Source organism: Dunckerocampus dactyliophorus, chromosome 5, assembly GCF_027744805.1.
Source record: "Dunckerocampus dactyliophorus isolate RoL2022-P2 chromosome 5, RoL_Ddac_1.1, whole genome shotgun sequence".
Lineage (NCBI taxonomy): Eukaryota > Metazoa > Chordata > Actinopteri > Syngnathiformes > Syngnathidae > Dunckerocampus > Dunckerocampus dactyliophorus.
In genome coordinates this window covers 11,002,010-11,019,936 of record NC_072823.1, presented here as the reverse complement: position 1 = coordinate 11,019,936, position 17,927 = coordinate 11,002,010, and the positions used below count along the sequence as shown (strand labels likewise).

Genomic DNA, 17,927 nt, shown 5'->3' with positions numbered 1-17,927 from the left:
CTAAATACATATTTTTTCAAATTCAAATTCACAAACAGAGTGATGTTATGAAACTCCTTAGACCATTGCAATCACATGATGCATTCACAGCTTATATGCTGTAATACTGAAATGTATAGTTGATTTCATAGTGCTATGTCAAGGTGACAGTACAATAGGAAGAAAGAAAGCAGTAACCACTTGAGTGAGTCCTGTTGTACTTTAGAAAAAAAAAATGTGACCAACCAAAACCATCTGTAGCATCAGAATGGGACAGGAAATTCGAGTTGGAGCCCACATTAGGCTGGAACCAGATCTGAACATCCTGCAGACTCCTAAAAAAACAACAACAACAACAACAACATGACACACATACCTTTATATAAATAATAGATGACCCATATGGCATAACAATGAGTATTTTAGTTGCAAAGGAGGAATAATGTATGTTAATTGGATTGAATAAATACTCTCCTCAACAAACGCTTAAAATCTGTGGTTTTGCACTGGTGGATTGTAACCACATTGCAAGGAGAGCATCAAAATGCTACTACTACTTTATTGAAAACTGCATTTAAAAACAGCCATATAAGAAGCCTAGGAAGTGTATTACTATTACATATTGTATAGTGAGTGAATTTGTGTAAATTTCTCCAACAGGTTTTTAATCAGCTGATTAGACCATAGCATTAAAGTCAAAATCTGCACTAAAATCTGTCTTTCATGTCATTTTCTGTCAGACATTCATATTGTCATGACCTGCTGATGGCATTAGCAAAAAAAAGCATTCTCTCCTAAAATGTCAAGATTGTTGAACAGAACAAGCCTCTTGTAAAATGCGGCAATGGAGTTATAATTCACCACGGCTAAATAATTATAGGTCTTTTAAAGATTTTGTCCAAGTGTACATATTGTTTACACATTACATATGTATTTACTGTATATCTCAGTCGGAAGGTCCTTTTGCAGAGTTAGCATTTTCTCCCCATGCTTGTCTGGGTTGTCTGTGAATGCTCCAGCTTCCTCCCACAACACCAAAAAAAATGCATGTTTTTGCAAAGTTTTTGCATTGATGTTCCAAAGAATACAGCACCAGGGACAGAGCACTTTCTCATGTTAATAATAAGGTGTGTTCTACTCAAACAGTGGACAGGAACTCACTTAGTGTGAACACAGTAGAGTTTAATCTGGACGCCGGATTTGGACTCTGTGGGCCCTTGAGTCCCCTCTGGAAGTAATTACATAAATATAAAATATATTAGGTAAACATGGAGGAAATAACAATGCAGATATTATCAAATGACTGATTATAAAAAGATCCCTTCACGCACACACCTGTAGCCGTGCTCTCACTCTCCTCCTCTGGCGGAAGAACTTCTGTGTGCCGCAAACGGCTTTGAGTAACATCTTGAACTCCAAAACTGAGAACAGGATGTGTCAATAGAAACTCTGACACAGCTGTGAAACTTGCTTTGCCTTTTTCCAGGTCTTGTCTCAGCTCCATCACATAGAGAACCTGGCAACAAGCAACCGCAAATTTAGTAATCATTTTGTTTAAATTCAACATTTCATAAACTTAACAGATGAAAATATTGCACCGACCTTCCTCTGTACGTCAGTAAGGATGAGATACTCAGCGGAAAGATCCAGACTTGCCTTCAAACTAGGCAGAACTGTTGAGTTCACTGGATCTGGAGAGAATCTATAAAACATCACACATGTAAGATTCAAACAAAGTTGGATGTTCGTCATACAGCTGAAGGGCAGAAATCTTACAAATCATTCTGTTCAATTTCTGGTAAAGAGTGGTAAAGTGCAGGACTCCAGAAAGCATCATAGTTGGTCAAGGTTTGAAGTGTTGCTCACTGCAGAAAGTTCACTCCTGATCAAAATATCTGATCAAGGCCAGTTAAACAATGTACATTTTGCACTGTTTTGCACTTCAGAATCAGCTTTATTGGCCAACTATGCTTACACAAACAAGGAATTTGACTTGTTAAATTAGCTCTCACTGTACATACTATACAAACACTTGACTAAAAAACTTCAATATTTAAAAATCTTGGAGGTTCAAAGTAGAGCTTCAAAATGAAAAGAGAAGTGAGACAAAAAATGTCTGAGTCAGCAATTTACTGCAACAAACCATTAAACTAAAATAGGCTGTTCATCAGCTGATAAAAAGTTTAAAAAAACAAAACAAAACCTCCCTACAACAAAAATAACATTTTTTTTTTTTTTTTTTTAAGGATTCAGTATGAGTAGCCTTTCCATCAATGGTAAAACTCTCTGCCACTCCGTGCAGCAGAAACACTCGATTTCTGTCGGCATGGCTTGGCAAGCTACGCCCTCCATCTGCTCCGACGTTTCACCTTCTCCTGCTGGCCACTCGGCTTCTAAAACTTTGAGCTCAGCCTCAAAAAGATAATGTTCTGGATCCTCTGTTGTTGATGGAAGTAGCGTTCATTGCTATGGGCTCTGTGAAATCAATGCGCCCAGTAACCAAGTTCTGGTTATGCTTAAAAATTGTCCAAAATATGGCAAAAATACTGTAAGTTATTACATGTTATCATGAATGTGAGTGTTACTGCATGGTCACAGCATGTATATAAAACGATAAAACGTTGAAGGTTTTCGAAATAGGTCTGTCCAATAACGTGCATAGTTAGCTATCATACGCTAGCTCTTTTTTTTTTATTTCTAGAAAGAACAGAAAAAGATAAAAACATGTGTTCATGTTTCACATAAGGATTGTTGATGATGGGCAAGATTTTTTTTTTTTTTTTTTTTTTAAGTGCAGCCTATTTCAGTTTACTGGTTGTTTTGCAATAAATTGCGTACTCAAAAAATTTTCCACTCATTTCTTTTTCAATTTGAAGCTCTACTTGGAAACAACAGTTAAGAACAGTGCAAAATGTAAATTCTTGCAATTTTTCAACTGGTCAAATTTAAAAGTAACAATAACTATAATATGGGCGTAACTGAGACACTGAAATAAGCAATAACCTGATAGTTTGCAAACAGGTCCAGGAAACTGTGCACCACATCTTTAATTCTTGGTTCTGATCTGCTCCAGTTATCAGAAACCTCCAGAATGGAACACTATCAAGACAAACATAAAAGTAGCTGTAAAACATAGTGACTTTGTAAATGAAGTCAAACGGTAAAAGACTCATTGCTAGACAATGTGTGTTTCACTAACACCAGTCTACTCACTCAGGGTCCTGCCTCTTGTGGTTGTCACAGAAAAGAAGGCAGGAAAGGGGACGTCCTCCATGAGGACGCAATTCATGCAGACATCTAATTGAGAATACAAAAAGAAAGTACACAGAAATTTGAGTAATAGGCACTGACATCAATTTTCAAAATATAATAGGGTCATTCTCATTGTTTACCTTGGCTTGTCCTGCCCGCCTTCTATGTATATCTGCCAGAACTTGATGCAACCATCATGACTGGCTGTGGCTAACACAGTTCCATCTGGAGATAGGGCACCTTCACTGACACGCTGGTAAGAAAGTAAAACATGTTTACTGTATTTCAGCTACATAAATGAATAGAATATAATTCAAGTGTGTTTCTACTATGTATTAATTTAGCAGTATGTGTGTGTGTGTGTGTATGTATGTGTGTGTATATATATATATATATACTGTATATATATATATATCCCTACCTGAGTATATCCCCTCACTGTGATGAGGCCTTCTTTCAAATCTGTGGCATCAACAGGCCAACTGACATTGTTGGCCCTCAACACTTCAAGGTCCCACACTTCAGCCTGTAAGGGAGGGACAAATTTACATATTAGAACTGCTTTCTAGGAATCTTTTTTACAGATAAAATTCTAATCCCACAACACATTCTAGGGCACTAGCACAATCGTTCCTGAAGAAGTGTATTGTGGGGCGGCATGTAAAGGCTGTCAAAGCTATGACTTAATTTTCACCTTTGTGTTCCCTTCAAAACCTAAGACGCAGACATGTAGAGTATGATATGGGGGGGGGGGGGGGGGGGGGGGAGCAACGTTGAAGGAAAGGATCTGCAATTTTTGCAAATGAATTGTAATAAAGTAATTTAAGAAAAAAAAAAAGATATCTATCCGTTTTCTATACCGCTTCTCCTCTTTAGGGTCGCGAGGGCATGCTGGAGCCTATTCCAGCTGACTTCGGGCGACGGGGGGGGACACGCTGGACTGGTCGCCAGCCAATCGCAGGGCACATATAGACAAACAACCATTTGCACTCACATTCATACCTATGGACAATTAATGTGCAGGCAATGTGCCATATCAAAACTCTGTTTATGATCAACACAGCCACCAAAGGTGAGATACAGATGATATTTAAATTGCAACATGCAAGAAAATGACTCAAACATAAATTTCAACGGCTTTGGAGCTGCATTTTTGTACAAAATGTTACATGAAAAAGAAAACTGTTACATCCAAAAAAAAATAAGTCACATTTCTGCATTAAACAGATACCCTGTCTTCATGTAGAAGGGCCAAGGTCTGGTTGGTGTCATCCTGGTTGTTGTCCTCGTTGTCGTCCGGGATGAAAGGGCACCAGATGAGACGCCGATGTGAGTTCAGCGGAGTGTCCTGTGGCCTTTGGATATGAACAACTATCTGATCTCTTTTTGGCAAAGGCATTAAAGAAAGCAAGAGGAGGAAACAGTTCTCGTTTGATTTGTCTACTAAGCCATAAACAAGTTGCAATATCACAGGTGTATGTGTAAAATCACAATTAAGTGTGGACTTGGTTCTGTTAGATGAGGATAAACAAAAAATTGTTACAGCAATGTGTTCAGCAGACTTGTTGAGACATCAGATAAAATTCATCTACTGCATCGAGGACTATAGTATACATATCTCTAGTAGGTATGGCTGGCATTCTGGAAGGCCAAAGGCCAAATCGGCTTAGCAAAAAAGGCAGAAAATAAGTGTAACTTCTTGTCAGGATACAGTATCGTACTTCCGGTACATGTGAGCTGCCAAACCATCAGGTTGCCAGCTTCATCTACACAACCCAACAGAGAGGAGTCAAGGTGGGCAAAAGCCAGGTCTGTGACGGCACCAGTGAAGCCTTTCAGTAGGGAACGTTCTGCAGTGCCCACACTCAATACCCGTATCATTGCCTGGTTGTTGGCTCCTGTGGGAAACAAAGTATATACACAAATTTAGTACATTAGTATAAAATTATCGTCTAGTAAAATGTTGCTCAACAATGTGTATTATTTAAAAAAATGCATCTTGTGTACACTCCAGAGCAAAATCTTAAGACTGGAGAAAAAGTATTCGAATGGTTGCAATCCACCAATGCAAAAAAACTGTACGTGCAGCATCAAAATGTAAAAAGAAGAAACTGGACAAGGAATAAAGAATTGTCAATTAATTGAAAACTGCATCTAAGCTTAAACAGGCTGTTCATCAGCTGATCACCAATTTAAAACCTTAAAAAGTCAAAATATGTGCTTTCATATCATTTTGTGTGAGACAGTCACACTGTCATGACCTCCTTATGGCAAAGGCAAAAAGGCTTTGTCTGAGCATGGCAAGGTTGTTGAATTGCACAAGCGAAGGCCTCTTGCCTCTCAAACTGTGACTTTATATTTCCTTAAAACATAGTGAGGGTTGTGGGGGGCGGGGGAAAAAAAAAACTTTTTCCCGGTCATGACAGTGTAAATTTCGCACAGAGACATGTCAGGACGTTGTGTGATTTTGGGCTTCAACAGCCGCTGACGGCTTATTTATACATTTATTTATTCCTGACATGAAAGACCGATTTTAGTGCAGATTTTGACTTTTTAATGCTATTGTCTTAAAATTTTGAGTTAAAAAATTCAGTAGCATGACATTGTACCTGGTCTTAAGATTTTGCTCAGTATTGTACTTCTCATAGTCAATCTCTTACCTCTAATTGCATAGGCCATGAAGGAATTTGACACGGCAATAAGTCTGCCATAATGATACTTGTGCTCCCAGTCGTATTTGGCAACAGGCTGAATTTTCACCTTAAAAAAAAAAAAAATCTTCATTCAAAATTCATAGCTACTGATAAGGCAGGGTTTGTTAAAGGACAACTGCACTTTTTTTTATTTTGCCCATCATCCACAATCCTTATGTGAGATAAGAACACACGTAAAACATAAAAACTGATAAAAGAGGCTGCTCATTACTGCACGATTGATTAATGGTGCATTCCAGACACACAAATGTAAATGAGAATGCTACTCAAATAATAATACTAATTCCAATTTGCAAAATCAGGGCACATCGATCTAAATATTGATGACGCCAATCATTGTTACCCCAGCCACTAACCAAAATAATCCACAAATTCAAAACACATGGTAAGCTCACTCTAATAGAGATTTGTCACATAATTAATGATACTCACATACATAATTAATGATACCTCTCACTGTGCATGATAGAGAGAGAAGACTAGCCAATGTAGATGAAGAGACCAAAATGCATGCAGTGGTGTAAATACACTAGAAAAATAAGTGATTTTTATTTATTTATTTTTATATATATATATATATATATATATATATATATATATATATACAGTCAAACCTGTCTTAGCGGCCACCTTTATAGAACGGCCACCTGCCTATAGCAGCCGCTGAAAAATCCCCCGCAGCAAATTTACGTTATAGATCCTGTGTATAGCAGTCACCTGTCCAAGGCGGCCAGCGGCCACCCATTTTGTCACCCTTGGTCAATATCTGACTGCATATAGCGTCCAAATTACCAACTCAAGCAGAAGCTTCATGCACGAAAAAGTTTTGTTTTTCCAATCAATGAAGCCGTCGTGTGTAGACTTTAATTACTGAGTCCTAGCTCAGTCACAATCATTCACAAGATCCACACAAACTGTCAGTTGTTCCACATAAAAAAGCAGTCTTCTTTTGAGCTTGCTATTTCCTGGTCAAACATGTAACTTTATGAGCATTTGCACCAAAACATTACCGCTAATTAGGCTGGGAACAGGACGTGCTCCCAGCGACGCTACAATAAAAAAAATAAACATACGCTAGCATGCATGCGGCAGCGGGAGCAAAACTGAGTTCGGTTGTACTTAATTGAAGTATTTTAGAATGTACTCACGTTATTTTTCATTAATCCTCATCCACAAATTCGTCAAAGTCCTCATCTTCTGTATTCGACACAAACAAAGCAGTCTTCTTTTCCGTTCGCTACTAGTCTGTTAACTTGTCAGTGTTATTCAGCTCCGAAGCAAAGAAGGAAACTTCTCCTGTTGCTTCTGCCAACTTTATTTACTGAACGCGGCCACCAGACAGCAGCTCAGAACACACACACACACATCTCTCAGCATCGTCTCTCCTTCCTGCTTGCCCACAAGGCAAAGGTTAAACAGGCCCCACTACATAGCTGTCCAGCCAATGCCTGTAAGAAATGACACCGTTTATTTCCTGGTGTGCACTGGTCAATACTGTAATGCCGCTTGTTGTGGGGAAGAAGAGACTCACGTCGCCGATGCACTTTAATCGCTTTATTAACAGCGGAGAACACTGCAGGACTTTACATCCACGCCAACATAAACACACTTCCCAACTCTCTCGAAACTCACAGCTAGCACTGAGCCTAGCTCTCCTGCTCGGGATGCCCACCGTCACTTCCTGATGAACTAAAGCTGTAATGACACTGCCGTATAAAAAGTAAAATATAAAAAACAAGCGTAAGACATTACTAGCACAGCTTTGTTCTGTGGGTCGTGGATATATTCTATCAGTTTTTATTAAGCCTCTAGCTTCCTTTTAGTAAGTAAAAACCTTGGCTATGATTGCACTACATTGTCATGTAGACCTACAAAGTACACTTGGAAGAACAAGAGGTGAATAAATGTATTGCAACTGATGTGAAACTGATGAGGGGTAGGATTAAATAAGCTTTGCTTCTTCCTACTCCTTTTTGGACATGCAAAATTGTGAATTGTACTATGTGATGTGCTACTGTTTGACTCATGCATGTTCAGGATTAAAACCATGAACCATGATAATAACAAGCCTAGTAGTGCTGTACAACTTTTATCCACAGTCCGCAGTGCCCTCTACTGGTCAACATTATTATTTTTCCACCCCCTTTTTTTTTCCTCTACTGGTCAACATTCAAACTGGGCCAACCTGTCTATAGCGGCCACTTTTGCAGACTCCCTCTAGTGGCCGCTATAGACAAGTTTGACTGTATAACGGTATATTGTAACATAATTAAGCCTGTGATGATAAAAATAATAACAAAAAAAATCAAAAACAATATTTGTCTGTTGACATAAAAAATTAAGTTTGGAATTTGTCTACATTTGTAATTTTGATTTTTTTCCCTAAAATTACGGGACATACAAGAAGCTCTTGCCAAAGTTGATATCAAAGTACAGCTGTCATTTACCACATTGCAGTTCATATTTCACAGCCTCACTCTCACGGTTTTTCAAACTTATACTAATTTATAAATCATGCTGTTTCATGGTCGAATACGGCCTATTTGTCAAAAATATACGCATATTTAAGCAAACTGTACATAATTCTTGCCTTAAAAAAACAAAAAAAAAACACGACATTTTCAAGCATAAAAAAGGCTAAATGAACTAAAATAACAATAAAAGCATCACATTTTACTTAACTGTGAATGTAGTATTCTACATTGGTCACTAGGTGTCGTTGAGACAAGCACCAGACCTGATCGCCAGAACACGCTTTTATTGCAGGTTTAAATTATCTCAACGGGCACAATAACATAATAATAATAATAATTAAATTGATGAAAATATTTAATCATGAAATGTAATGGGCAATTACATGGCAAGCCATATTTCTGTCTCAACATTGGATCAATGACCTTCACACATCCAAAGACCACATGTTTTTGTATGGCAACATACTAAACTAGTAATCACAGAGCTATATAACAAGTCACATTGCTTCCAGTATTAATAATTAATGAAGTCGCAAGCTATTCCGTGCATAAGGTTTGGGGAGACACGGAATGTCAACATGTTTCAAGTGTGTTCAGCGGACACAAATAAGTTGTGTCAGCACCAAACTGATGATGAATCCATTGCATCTTCCCAATCTCTAGTTGGCTTCAAAAGTAACTACAGATAAGGTCAGGATGTAGGAGTATTTTAAATCTTACCATGTTGCTACCTCGAGCCTTGCTATTGATGCTGGAGTCCTGACTCGCCACAATCTCCACATTGTCTGAGGTGATGGCGATACAGGTAGATCGATCATCACCAGAAAGGAGGCTGAAAGGGCAGTACATTTAATTATTCAGTCTTTTATTGTTATAAAATGCATATAGGAAAAGTAAGTGCGGTATGTTATGATACTGGGTGCTAAAGCTGCAAAAGTTAGTTGATTGACCAAACTAACATTATCTGGGTATCCTGAGAAATGTTGATCTCATCTGTGGAGATCGGTCTGGTAGAGTCTGACATGGTTGACAAATCACCCCCTCCAAGAAGACCTGCTGCTCCCAATAGCCCATTCAGCTCTCCATTAAAGGACATCCTTCTCTGACCATCCCCTGATGCATCTGTTGAATGAAATGTATCATTTCAGTTGGCCTCATAGTGACTGAAAAATTACACTACATTTATTTTAAAAAAAAATTATAATAATAAAATTTACTTTGCAAATATGCAGTGGAATCTCAATTAGCGTCCGCCCCGGTTAGCGCATTTTTCCATTACGTCAAAAATTGACATCAGAATTTTGCCTTGGTTTGCGTGCATTCTCTGGCTAGCATACAATATGGCGCACGTGTTGTCGTGTGATTAATACACTGCCTGAGTCCAACTATGTTCTTAAATGTATTTTTTAATCACATTTTTTAATCACAAAACATCCGTCCTTCTTAGCATCTTATTAACTTAAACAAAATGGCTACTTGAACAGGAAGATACGTCGCCCGATGTCATCAGCAGACTAGAAACACGTTTTTAGTTTTACAATTTTAAAAGTTTATAAATGACGAATGAAAGGGATAAATTAATATTTAAGGTTACTTTTATTTTCATTGAAGACGAGACTGTTCCCAAAGACACGATGTGGCTGCGAGATCAACCACCACCACCTTCCTATTTTCAGACATGTCAAGCATCGCGTCTTCAATGAATGTAAAAGTAACCTTAAATTTTTATTTAACCCTGTCATTTATCATTTCTATGCATTTTGAATTACTTTCTGCATGTAAAATTATAATTGTAAAACTATAAAAACATGTTTTGTGTTAACATTTTTGGCTTTCTGGAAAAGAGTAATTGGATTTAAATTATTTCTTTTGTTAAAAATGTATTTGGTTAACATCTGTTTCGGTTACAGTCAGAACTTTGGAATGAATTAATGACGCTTACCAAAATTCCAGTGTGTCTATAACCACTGGATGCCAGTAACTCATTCATTACTTCATCAAATAAATACACAGACAAGAGATTAAGTGTGCATATGACAATGAGTCATTATTTTATATTTGAATGAATTACTATAGCGAGTAATGTTTGACTTACATTATCGTCTTCATAACAGTGCAAATTATTACATTATCGTTTTCATAACACTGCAAATTATTGGTTCAATCTTTGAAAACAACAAAGACAAGATGAACTAACGCCATAGGCCATTGATTGTAAAGGACATTAGATCCACCTGTTCTCTATGTGGACTGCAATTAATCAGCATTCTTTACTGGTGTGGGGGAAAGAGATGAAAAGAAATCTTATCTCCACCCCCTCACAAAACTTGCCTTTAACAATTGGAGCAAAATGTCGTTTTGACAAGACTTCGTAACAGCAAATGAACTGGTTTAGTCTTGAGAAAACTGCCCAATACAAACCCATGACCGTTGAAGACGGATCATGTTTACCCTCATGCAGAATGCAAATGGCGATTTACTCAGTTCCGTGTACAGTAACTGACGTATTTTACACCAGAATAGCGGCTAGTAATTCGGCTAGCACCAGGAACACAGACCGCTGCGTCGCAGTTAGCAAAGCATTATGACATTTTACACACAGTGTCTCCACGTACCAGAAAGCCAATGGCTAATAACTGTATTAATCTGCTTTGTTGCTCATTTTACACTGGAGTCGTTATTGTTAAACAGACAGCGATGGAACATACTTGCCAGCTAGTGATCCAAATAGCTAACGTTTGACTAGCTCCTGCGGCCTAAACCAGCGCATCCACTTTCCATTCCCGGTTAAACTCACCAGTGCTAGTACCGGGGCGGTCGAGCTTCAGGATGTCTCTGAGGTGCTGTGTCGCATCCTCAACATCTATATTAGAACTGAACGCCATGGGCGAGGGAATAGGATAACGAGGGGGTGAGTAATATATTTGGTTTGAAGTGAGGTTGTCAATATGCACTTCGTTCACCCGGAGCAACGGTCTAAACTTCCGGTGTGCCTGACGCCGATGCTCCGACTAGTGTCAATGCCTTTGGTTCCCACCTAATCTAAACGGCGCGCAGAATTTTCCCCAGGCAGAAATCAACGTCGAATTACACATCGCATTTCTCACCACAGTTCGTCCTCATATGTTTGTTTATATGCATTCACTTCCATCTCTAGCGGATATTATCTCCGTGGTTTTGTGATTCAGGTACTAAATGTGTACAGTCATTTTAAGAAAAAAATATAGTATGGACTTTCATCCTTTGAAGACTTTCTGTTGCACTTCCTTTTACTTCTGGCTGAGTTGACAGCCTAGTGGGTTTTGATTGTTTTGATTTGAAACTGGGATTTGATATTGCAAGGCGACTTCTGCGTAGCAACAAGTGGCTTCCCAAACATGTGACGTGACACTGGAAAATAAAGACAGCTTTGCTGGTACACCTGCAAGTTGCAAAGTTATACTACGAATCATAAGTTTAGCAATGTCCTGGTATGTAACCTACCCCCCCCCCCCATTTCTTTTCATACAATTGCAGTTAATTGCAATTACAGCAATGATTGAAACAAAAGGTGACTATATTTTAAGTATGGTCACGACTTAAAGTTTCGTATACAGTGGCTTGTACGATTAACGTCAGTCAATAGCAGTTGCATTTGAAAATTCTATAGCTCAATACTGTTTTATTTTTCTGATTCTGGTTCTGGTTCTAAAATTGCATTATTATAAACCAATATGCAATGAAAGATATCGGTTGCACTGGTAGCATAACATTTTGGAAATTTAGTTACACAAATAGATGAGTCCACAGCATTATGAAAAAAAGTCCAGGTTTTATTGTGAATTGTGGCTTTTGTCCATGTAAAATGCCAAATATGTCTGTGGAAGAAAGTAAAGACAGATGAATAGAAAAAAATGCAGACCAACATAACCAAGTCAAACATTTTACTGTGGTCTGATGTGAGTCTTTGGCGACACGGGAATGAGCACTTGGCATGGTAATAAAGCACTCTATAAAGGAAGATTTAAAAACTCAACTACACACACTGGAGCAATTCAGAGTGAACATCATAGCATCTCAGCATGGCAAGATGCATAATGCAACTGATAAAGCCAAGCTTGATCTGTAACTGCCTGGACAAAATGTTAACAGAAGTGAGTAGAATGACCTACAATGAACTTGCGAAGAGCAGAGCCAATGTCTTGTCTGATAGGATGGCTGAGCGCCAGCAAAGAAAACAAAAGGGAATTGTATGTATACTGGATGGGATGGACTGGGCTATGACTTTGATATCTAAATTCTGGTGTTTACATGCTTGTCCAACAAACAAAGCAGACAGAAGGAGGTAAGCATGGGCTTTATCCTCTCTCTTAGCCCACGTCTTTCCTCTCTTCCATCATTATACAGCATCCTTCACTATGGCTGCCCCTGCCCATCAGAGTAGAGGAATCGGTTAGGCAAAGTTGTGAAGGGCCAGCCTGAACATTTCATTGGTGCACACCCATGAAGTGTTTATTTCCCTCAGGAGGAAAATCTGATGAAAACCCATGATCTGATCGTTGTCAGCCTGCAAACACAAATACACAAAACACAGTGCTGTTAAGCTATCCATTCACACACCAGCCTCATATTGCATCTATGAAACTAATGCACGCATTGAGGTGTTAAGCACTACATTGATACACAAGGAATGTTCTTTCACCATAAATATAGCTTGATTAACAATATGAAACAGAAAATGTATATGGTCAATTTAAAAAAAACAGGTCCAAATAAGACTGCATAATGTCGCTCTACTTACTTTTAGCTGTCCGACAACCATACTGAGGACACAGTTGTCTGGGGTAGGCTGGTGGTCCTGTGCTGTAATTGTATGCTCTATTTTTTTGAAGTCCAAATTCTGTCACACACAGATTCCCCCACAGGAAATTAATGCATGTATATTAGATGCTGATAAATGTTTCATAAAAAACACAGTTATAAGACAACAAATAGAAAAATACTCTGCAAGCATTTTTCCAAAGATGTACAGTCAAATGACTAGTACATTACCCTAAAACAAACCCTAAGCTCATGTAACATTTCTTGTGTACATGCAACAGTCATAGGGGATGAAATTGCCAATGTGCCTGTCATTTGAAACAGCCATGTAAGTATCTCCTCCATTTGCAATACACTTTAAGCACACACACTTACAAGGAGTTTCTTCATAATTGGTTCCTTTCCACGGAGTTTGTCCCCCTCCCAGGTTAGTAATGACTCCTGAATCTATGTGGTGGACAAAAGTTCAATTAATTGGGACTCCCCCTGAAAAATGTTTTTTATGCAGTAAAGTCACTGTACTGTTCAACTAAATAAACTGAAATCATCAGGACACAAGAAAACAACTTATGATTTTATTAAAGCTTTCGTCTATTTTGGAGTCTTCACAACTGCCAAAATAGTTTTGAACATCTTCAAAAACCCTGCAACCCTAGTGAGGATAAGCAGCATACAAAATGGATGGCTGGATCGTCAAAAACATAAAAGGTACTCCTGCCCAAGCCTAGTCTAAATGTTGCATTTTGGGCATTGCTGGGTGGACCTGCTATTAGAAAGCACTTGTCCAATACAGGCTTTCAAAACATGTGTCTAAATCCATCCATCCATTTTCTATGCCGCTTACCCTCATTAGGGTCGCGGTGGTATGCTGGAGCCTATCCCAGCTGACTTCAGGTGAGAGGTGGTGTACACCCTGGACTGGTCTCCAGCCAATCATAGGGCACATATAGACAAACAATCATTCACAAAAAAACAATCATGTACAATTTTAGAGTCACCAATTAACCTAACAATCATGTTTTTGGAATGTGGGAGGAAACCCACGCACGCACGGGGAACACATGCAAACTCCACACAGAGGTGCCCAAGTGGACAGTTGAACCCAGGTCTTCCCGATCTACTGACTGTGTGGGCAATATGCTAACCACTCATCCACCGTGCGGCCCCTGTTTCTCAATCCTTTTTTTTCATAAAATATTGACATCCATTGTTGCTGTCTAAAGCAAAAAAAGTTTTAAGGAAAATAGTTTCATGTGGAAGTATTTTATAAAAAACAGTAGTAACTGCTATTGGACAGATCCAGTAGTAGCAATGTAAATCTTTCTTCTCACAGTTATTACAGTATTTTATATTGTTTGTATTTTTCAAATGTTTGAGGTGATAAAGTGGGTACTGATGTTTTTTTGAGCTTCAATAAATGATTTCCTATGGAGATTAATAGTTACGAGTACAGAGCCTCTGGTTTATGTTCTTCTGTGTTCGTAGTGATAGGTAATAATATGTCAATAACAGAATAGTTTATATGTTTCAGGCTAAATTATGCTTCATCTTTACCAGCATGCATCAATCACTCAACTAAACAAAACATTGGATGTTTTTTTTTTTACATTGGGGAACAACATTTCAAAAAAGGTTTTGGTGACTTATATTTTAGACTTGTAGGTACAGCATATTATAATGCAACCAAATAATATGACATTCTTCATAGTAGTAGAGCAGCGCTATTTTTTTTTTAATTATCATCTATAATATACCTCTCATGAGAATGTCTCAGCGTGTGTTTCTGTGTAAGACAATTAGCAGTATTCTATGATTTCGTTTGTCAGCTATATATTTAGGAAACAATTTTATTAATCAAAGAGGCAATGATAATGATTCGTAAACGTCAAACCTGCCAGTGGTATATCATAGCTCAGTAACCTAAGCCTATTTTTTTTTTTTTTTTTGGGGGGGGGGGGGGGGGGGGGGGACAGATGGCATATTTAGAATCCGCACCTGAAATTTACCTAAACAAAGCTCTAACATGTCTGGCACCAAATGCCATGTTCCGTTCCATGTTATCAATAGGTTTAGCACACCAACTATAGTACTTTCAAACAAAGCAACAGCATATGGCTTGTCGTAGCCACGTAGCGTTCGTCCAACATCATAAATAGGTGTGGTGTAGTCAGTTATGAAATACATTGTCATTAGACAGCAACTGTGCCATTAACCGACATTTGGTAGGTGCGGTTGCAACTTTTTATAGTCACTGTATTCCAACTTGTTTAACTATAGAAAGAGTTGAGAAATACACAAAACTTATTCTTTTCACCAACCATACAGCTACAGTATTTGTCAACCAAACCTTCAATGCCGGTAATCATTTTGTAACGACTTACAGATAAAACTTTAACCACGCGAATATTTATATTGGAGGCGTGTACTACATTGGCACAAGTTGCAATGCATTGCAGGGAAAATCTGCTCAATACCAAAGTTACACTCACATACAGATCTGCGAGTTTTGCTCTGTCATTTTCAAATAAGTGGTAGTAGTGCCGTACAAAGCCCGTGCCTATCAGCTCCCACAGAGGCGGCGGCTCCACCATCCTGAATAACGCTGCATGGGACATAAGAGAGAAGGAAGCAATGAGGATCACAAAAAAGTGGTGGGAACAAGAAAGAGTAACATTTAAGGTCATTTAAGGTCAAATCATATTATTATAGATGCCACCGATGTTAGATGCCTCGTCAGCATTGGGCGGTGGGTACGGCCCCGCTGTTGTAGATCGATATCACTCACCAAATGTGGAGATATGATTCAGAACGTGATAGAAGTCGAGGATGAGTAGTATAAACCGTTTACTCTCCACTGAACAACAAGCAACTGCCACTTAACGTCTCAGTTGCTAACAACAATCACAAGACTGTCTGTGGAAAAGTGCGACCTGACTTGAGTTGCAGGATGAGCCACAGCAGACTGCACCGACAACTGCATTTTATGTATTTATTATTTATTCATTTAGAAAGAATTCAGTTTAAAAATCACCCATTTGGATCTGTAATTATAATACAGTGAAACCATACAAGCACTTGCACAGCAACACCCAAACTCTCCAAACACAGAAACGAAACACTATAAAATGAAATACAATGGAAAAATGCTGCAATCACATAAAGACTGCAAGATCAAAAACAAATTCAAAAGAAAAATGCTGCTAAAACCACTGCATGAGAAATTCTCCAAGTTCATCTTACAAAACGGACGTTTGCCAGACTACCAAAGGAGCCAGACCTGAGGGATGACCGTCTTTAAAGTCATGAGAGAGATTCCCAAAAGAAATTTGGGCGACTTATGAATGCCACTTTACATTCCACTTGGCTAATTTCTGCTGTTTTCGGTTGTAAATCATTTCTGTGTTTTGCTCCTGTTGGCCACCGTACTGATGAGACCAAATATGACAGACAGGATGATGCAGCAGTTCAACACCACTGCAAACTACACAAGAAATAATATATGGCTAGTATCGATAGAAACAGATAAGTACAACATAATATTATGTTTGTAAAGGTAGACTTTTGGTACAGCTACTGTATTAGATTTGATTGTGCAAACGGTCAGAGCTGTGGTCGGGCCTATATGTATTTTTTTACGTAAAAGTACAAGATGACCTCCTGAATTATACAATATTTATAGTATAAAATTATTAAACGTGACACAGTAGGTCGTGTGTCATTCTATCACGCGGTACACCCAGCCCAGTACCATAGTTGACCGACACTTCATATTGCCGCCTTCTTCCACTGCTACCACATTGCTAGGACATTGCAGCGGATTTAGAACAGTGAGCACAACAAAACGTACAAGACGCATCAATTTGGCAAAGACTTGCTCTCCACGTACATAGCAGTCAGGGCGAAAGATGACCAGGCTATTTTTAACGTTCGTGGCAGGCATGCCTTCATATGGACAGTTAGCCACAGCTACATTAGCTGTTGAGCCGCCTAGCTAGCGTTGGCGATAACCGATGATAGGCTGTTTCTTCTCTCCACCAACTAAATGTAGACGCCAGGTCACCATGGAGCATTGAACTGATTCGTTTGTTGAGCTTTTCGGTGGTTACTAAAAATAATCTTTCCCCAAGTGTTGTTGTTGTTGTCGTCTCCGGCCTGAGAGCAGACAGTAATACGGTACTTACCAGGACGAGCTGACCGACAGAGGCGTGCCCAACTTTCGCCCCTCATAAGCCAGTCAACTACGCAAGTATGGTATGGTTATTTCGACTGAATGTGACTTCTAACCGTAAGTTTTATTTTCACACTTTTACGTTCGTTATTTCACACACCCTTCCGTTGAAATAAGCAACAATCCTTACCTCTATCCTAAATGAGGGCCGAGTGCGGACGACACAGTGCCGTAGCTGTTCTTTTACGAACCAAGTACGCACTGAATGGGTTACGTCACACGCGCAATGTATTGTGGGGATTGTAGTAATAAACATCAGCTATTCACGTTTCAGAGATACACACTGTTTTAATTTACTGAGATGCACTTGGATACCGATGTTCCGCTGCTCTCCTTAAATATGCAGCCAAAACCATATCTGTGCGTAATTAGTATGAATGTACGATGCTAAGTGAAGGAGGGTTTTTTTGATGGCATGGTAAAAAAAACAATTCATAAGCAAAAAAGGTGAGTATTGAAAGACAAACTAATATACTACTA

The 17,927-nt window shown here is 38.7% G+C and overlaps 2 protein-coding genes across 8 annotated transcripts in view; both read right to left on the bottom strand.

Annotated features, from left to right (window-relative positions):
• Positions 1-11,415, bottom strand: part of edc4 (enhancer of mRNA decapping 4) — a 30,231-nt gene extending 18,816 nt beyond the window's left edge. For all 3 annotated transcript variants that reach the window (XM_054776712.1, XM_054776714.1, XM_054776713.1), the window contains exons 1-14: positions 11,217-11,415; positions 9,379-9,541; positions 9,140-9,251; positions 5,892-5,991; positions 4,943-5,129; positions 4,463-4,613; positions 3,653-3,757; positions 3,372-3,484; positions 3,193-3,276; positions 2,983-3,078; positions 1,582-1,681; positions 1,315-1,495; positions 1,141-1,207; positions 226-314 (exon numbers count right to left, since the gene is read on the bottom strand). In XM_054776712.1, the coding sequence (XP_054632687.1) occupies positions 226-314; positions 1,141-1,207; positions 1,315-1,495; positions 1,582-1,681; positions 2,983-3,078; positions 3,193-3,276; positions 3,372-3,484; positions 3,653-3,757; positions 4,463-4,613; positions 4,943-5,129; positions 5,892-5,991; positions 9,140-9,251; positions 9,379-9,541; positions 11,217-11,304 (1,636 nt within the window). In that variant the 5' untranslated portion in view covers positions 11,305-11,415. The remainder of the gene's footprint in view (positions 1-225; positions 315-1,140; positions 1,208-1,314; positions 1,496-1,581; positions 1,682-2,982; positions 3,079-3,192; positions 3,277-3,371; positions 3,485-3,652; positions 3,758-4,462; positions 4,614-4,942; positions 5,130-5,891; positions 5,992-9,139; positions 9,252-9,378; positions 9,542-11,216) is intronic.
• Positions 11,416-12,210: 795 nt separating this feature from the next.
• On the bottom strand, positions 12,211-17,690 carry nutf2 (nuclear transport factor 2). Of its 5 annotated transcripts, none has more exons than XM_054775641.1 (5): positions 17,578-17,690; positions 15,709-15,821; positions 13,595-13,666; positions 13,200-13,298; positions 12,211-12,965 (listed from the first exon to the last, which is right to left on the bottom strand). In XM_054775641.1, exons 2-5 carry the CDS (start codon positions 15,808-15,810, stop codon positions 12,852-12,854), a joined length of 387 nt encoding a protein of 128 aa, XP_054631616.1. In that variant the 5' UTR covers positions 15,811-15,821; positions 17,578-17,690; the 3' UTR covers positions 12,211-12,851. The 5 variants fall into 5 exon arrangements, with proteins under 5 accessions (XP_054631616.1, XP_054631620.1, XP_054631615.1 ...); XM_054775645.1 differs by having other exon boundaries at positions 15,766-15,821; positions 17,578-17,653; XM_054775640.1 differs by lacking the exon at positions 17,578-17,690 and adding an exon at positions 17,401-17,461.
• Positions 17,691-17,927: the final 237 nt, after the last annotated feature.

Bases quoted from the DNA above. Each gene is read 5' to 3' on its own strand.
- nutf2 (XM_054775640.1), bottom strand. From the start codon at position 17,446: ATGAGGGGCGAAAGTTGGGCACGCCTCTGTCGGTCAGCTCGTCCTG. The intron at 13,667-15,708 runs GTGAGTGTAACT...TCCACCACATAG, and splicing joins CAAAACTCGCAGATCTGTAT to ATTCAGGAGTCATTACTAAC. The intron at 13,299-13,594 runs GTAAGTGTGTGT...TGTGTGTGACAG, and splicing joins CAATTATGAAGAAACTCCTT to AATTTGGACTTCAAAAAAAT.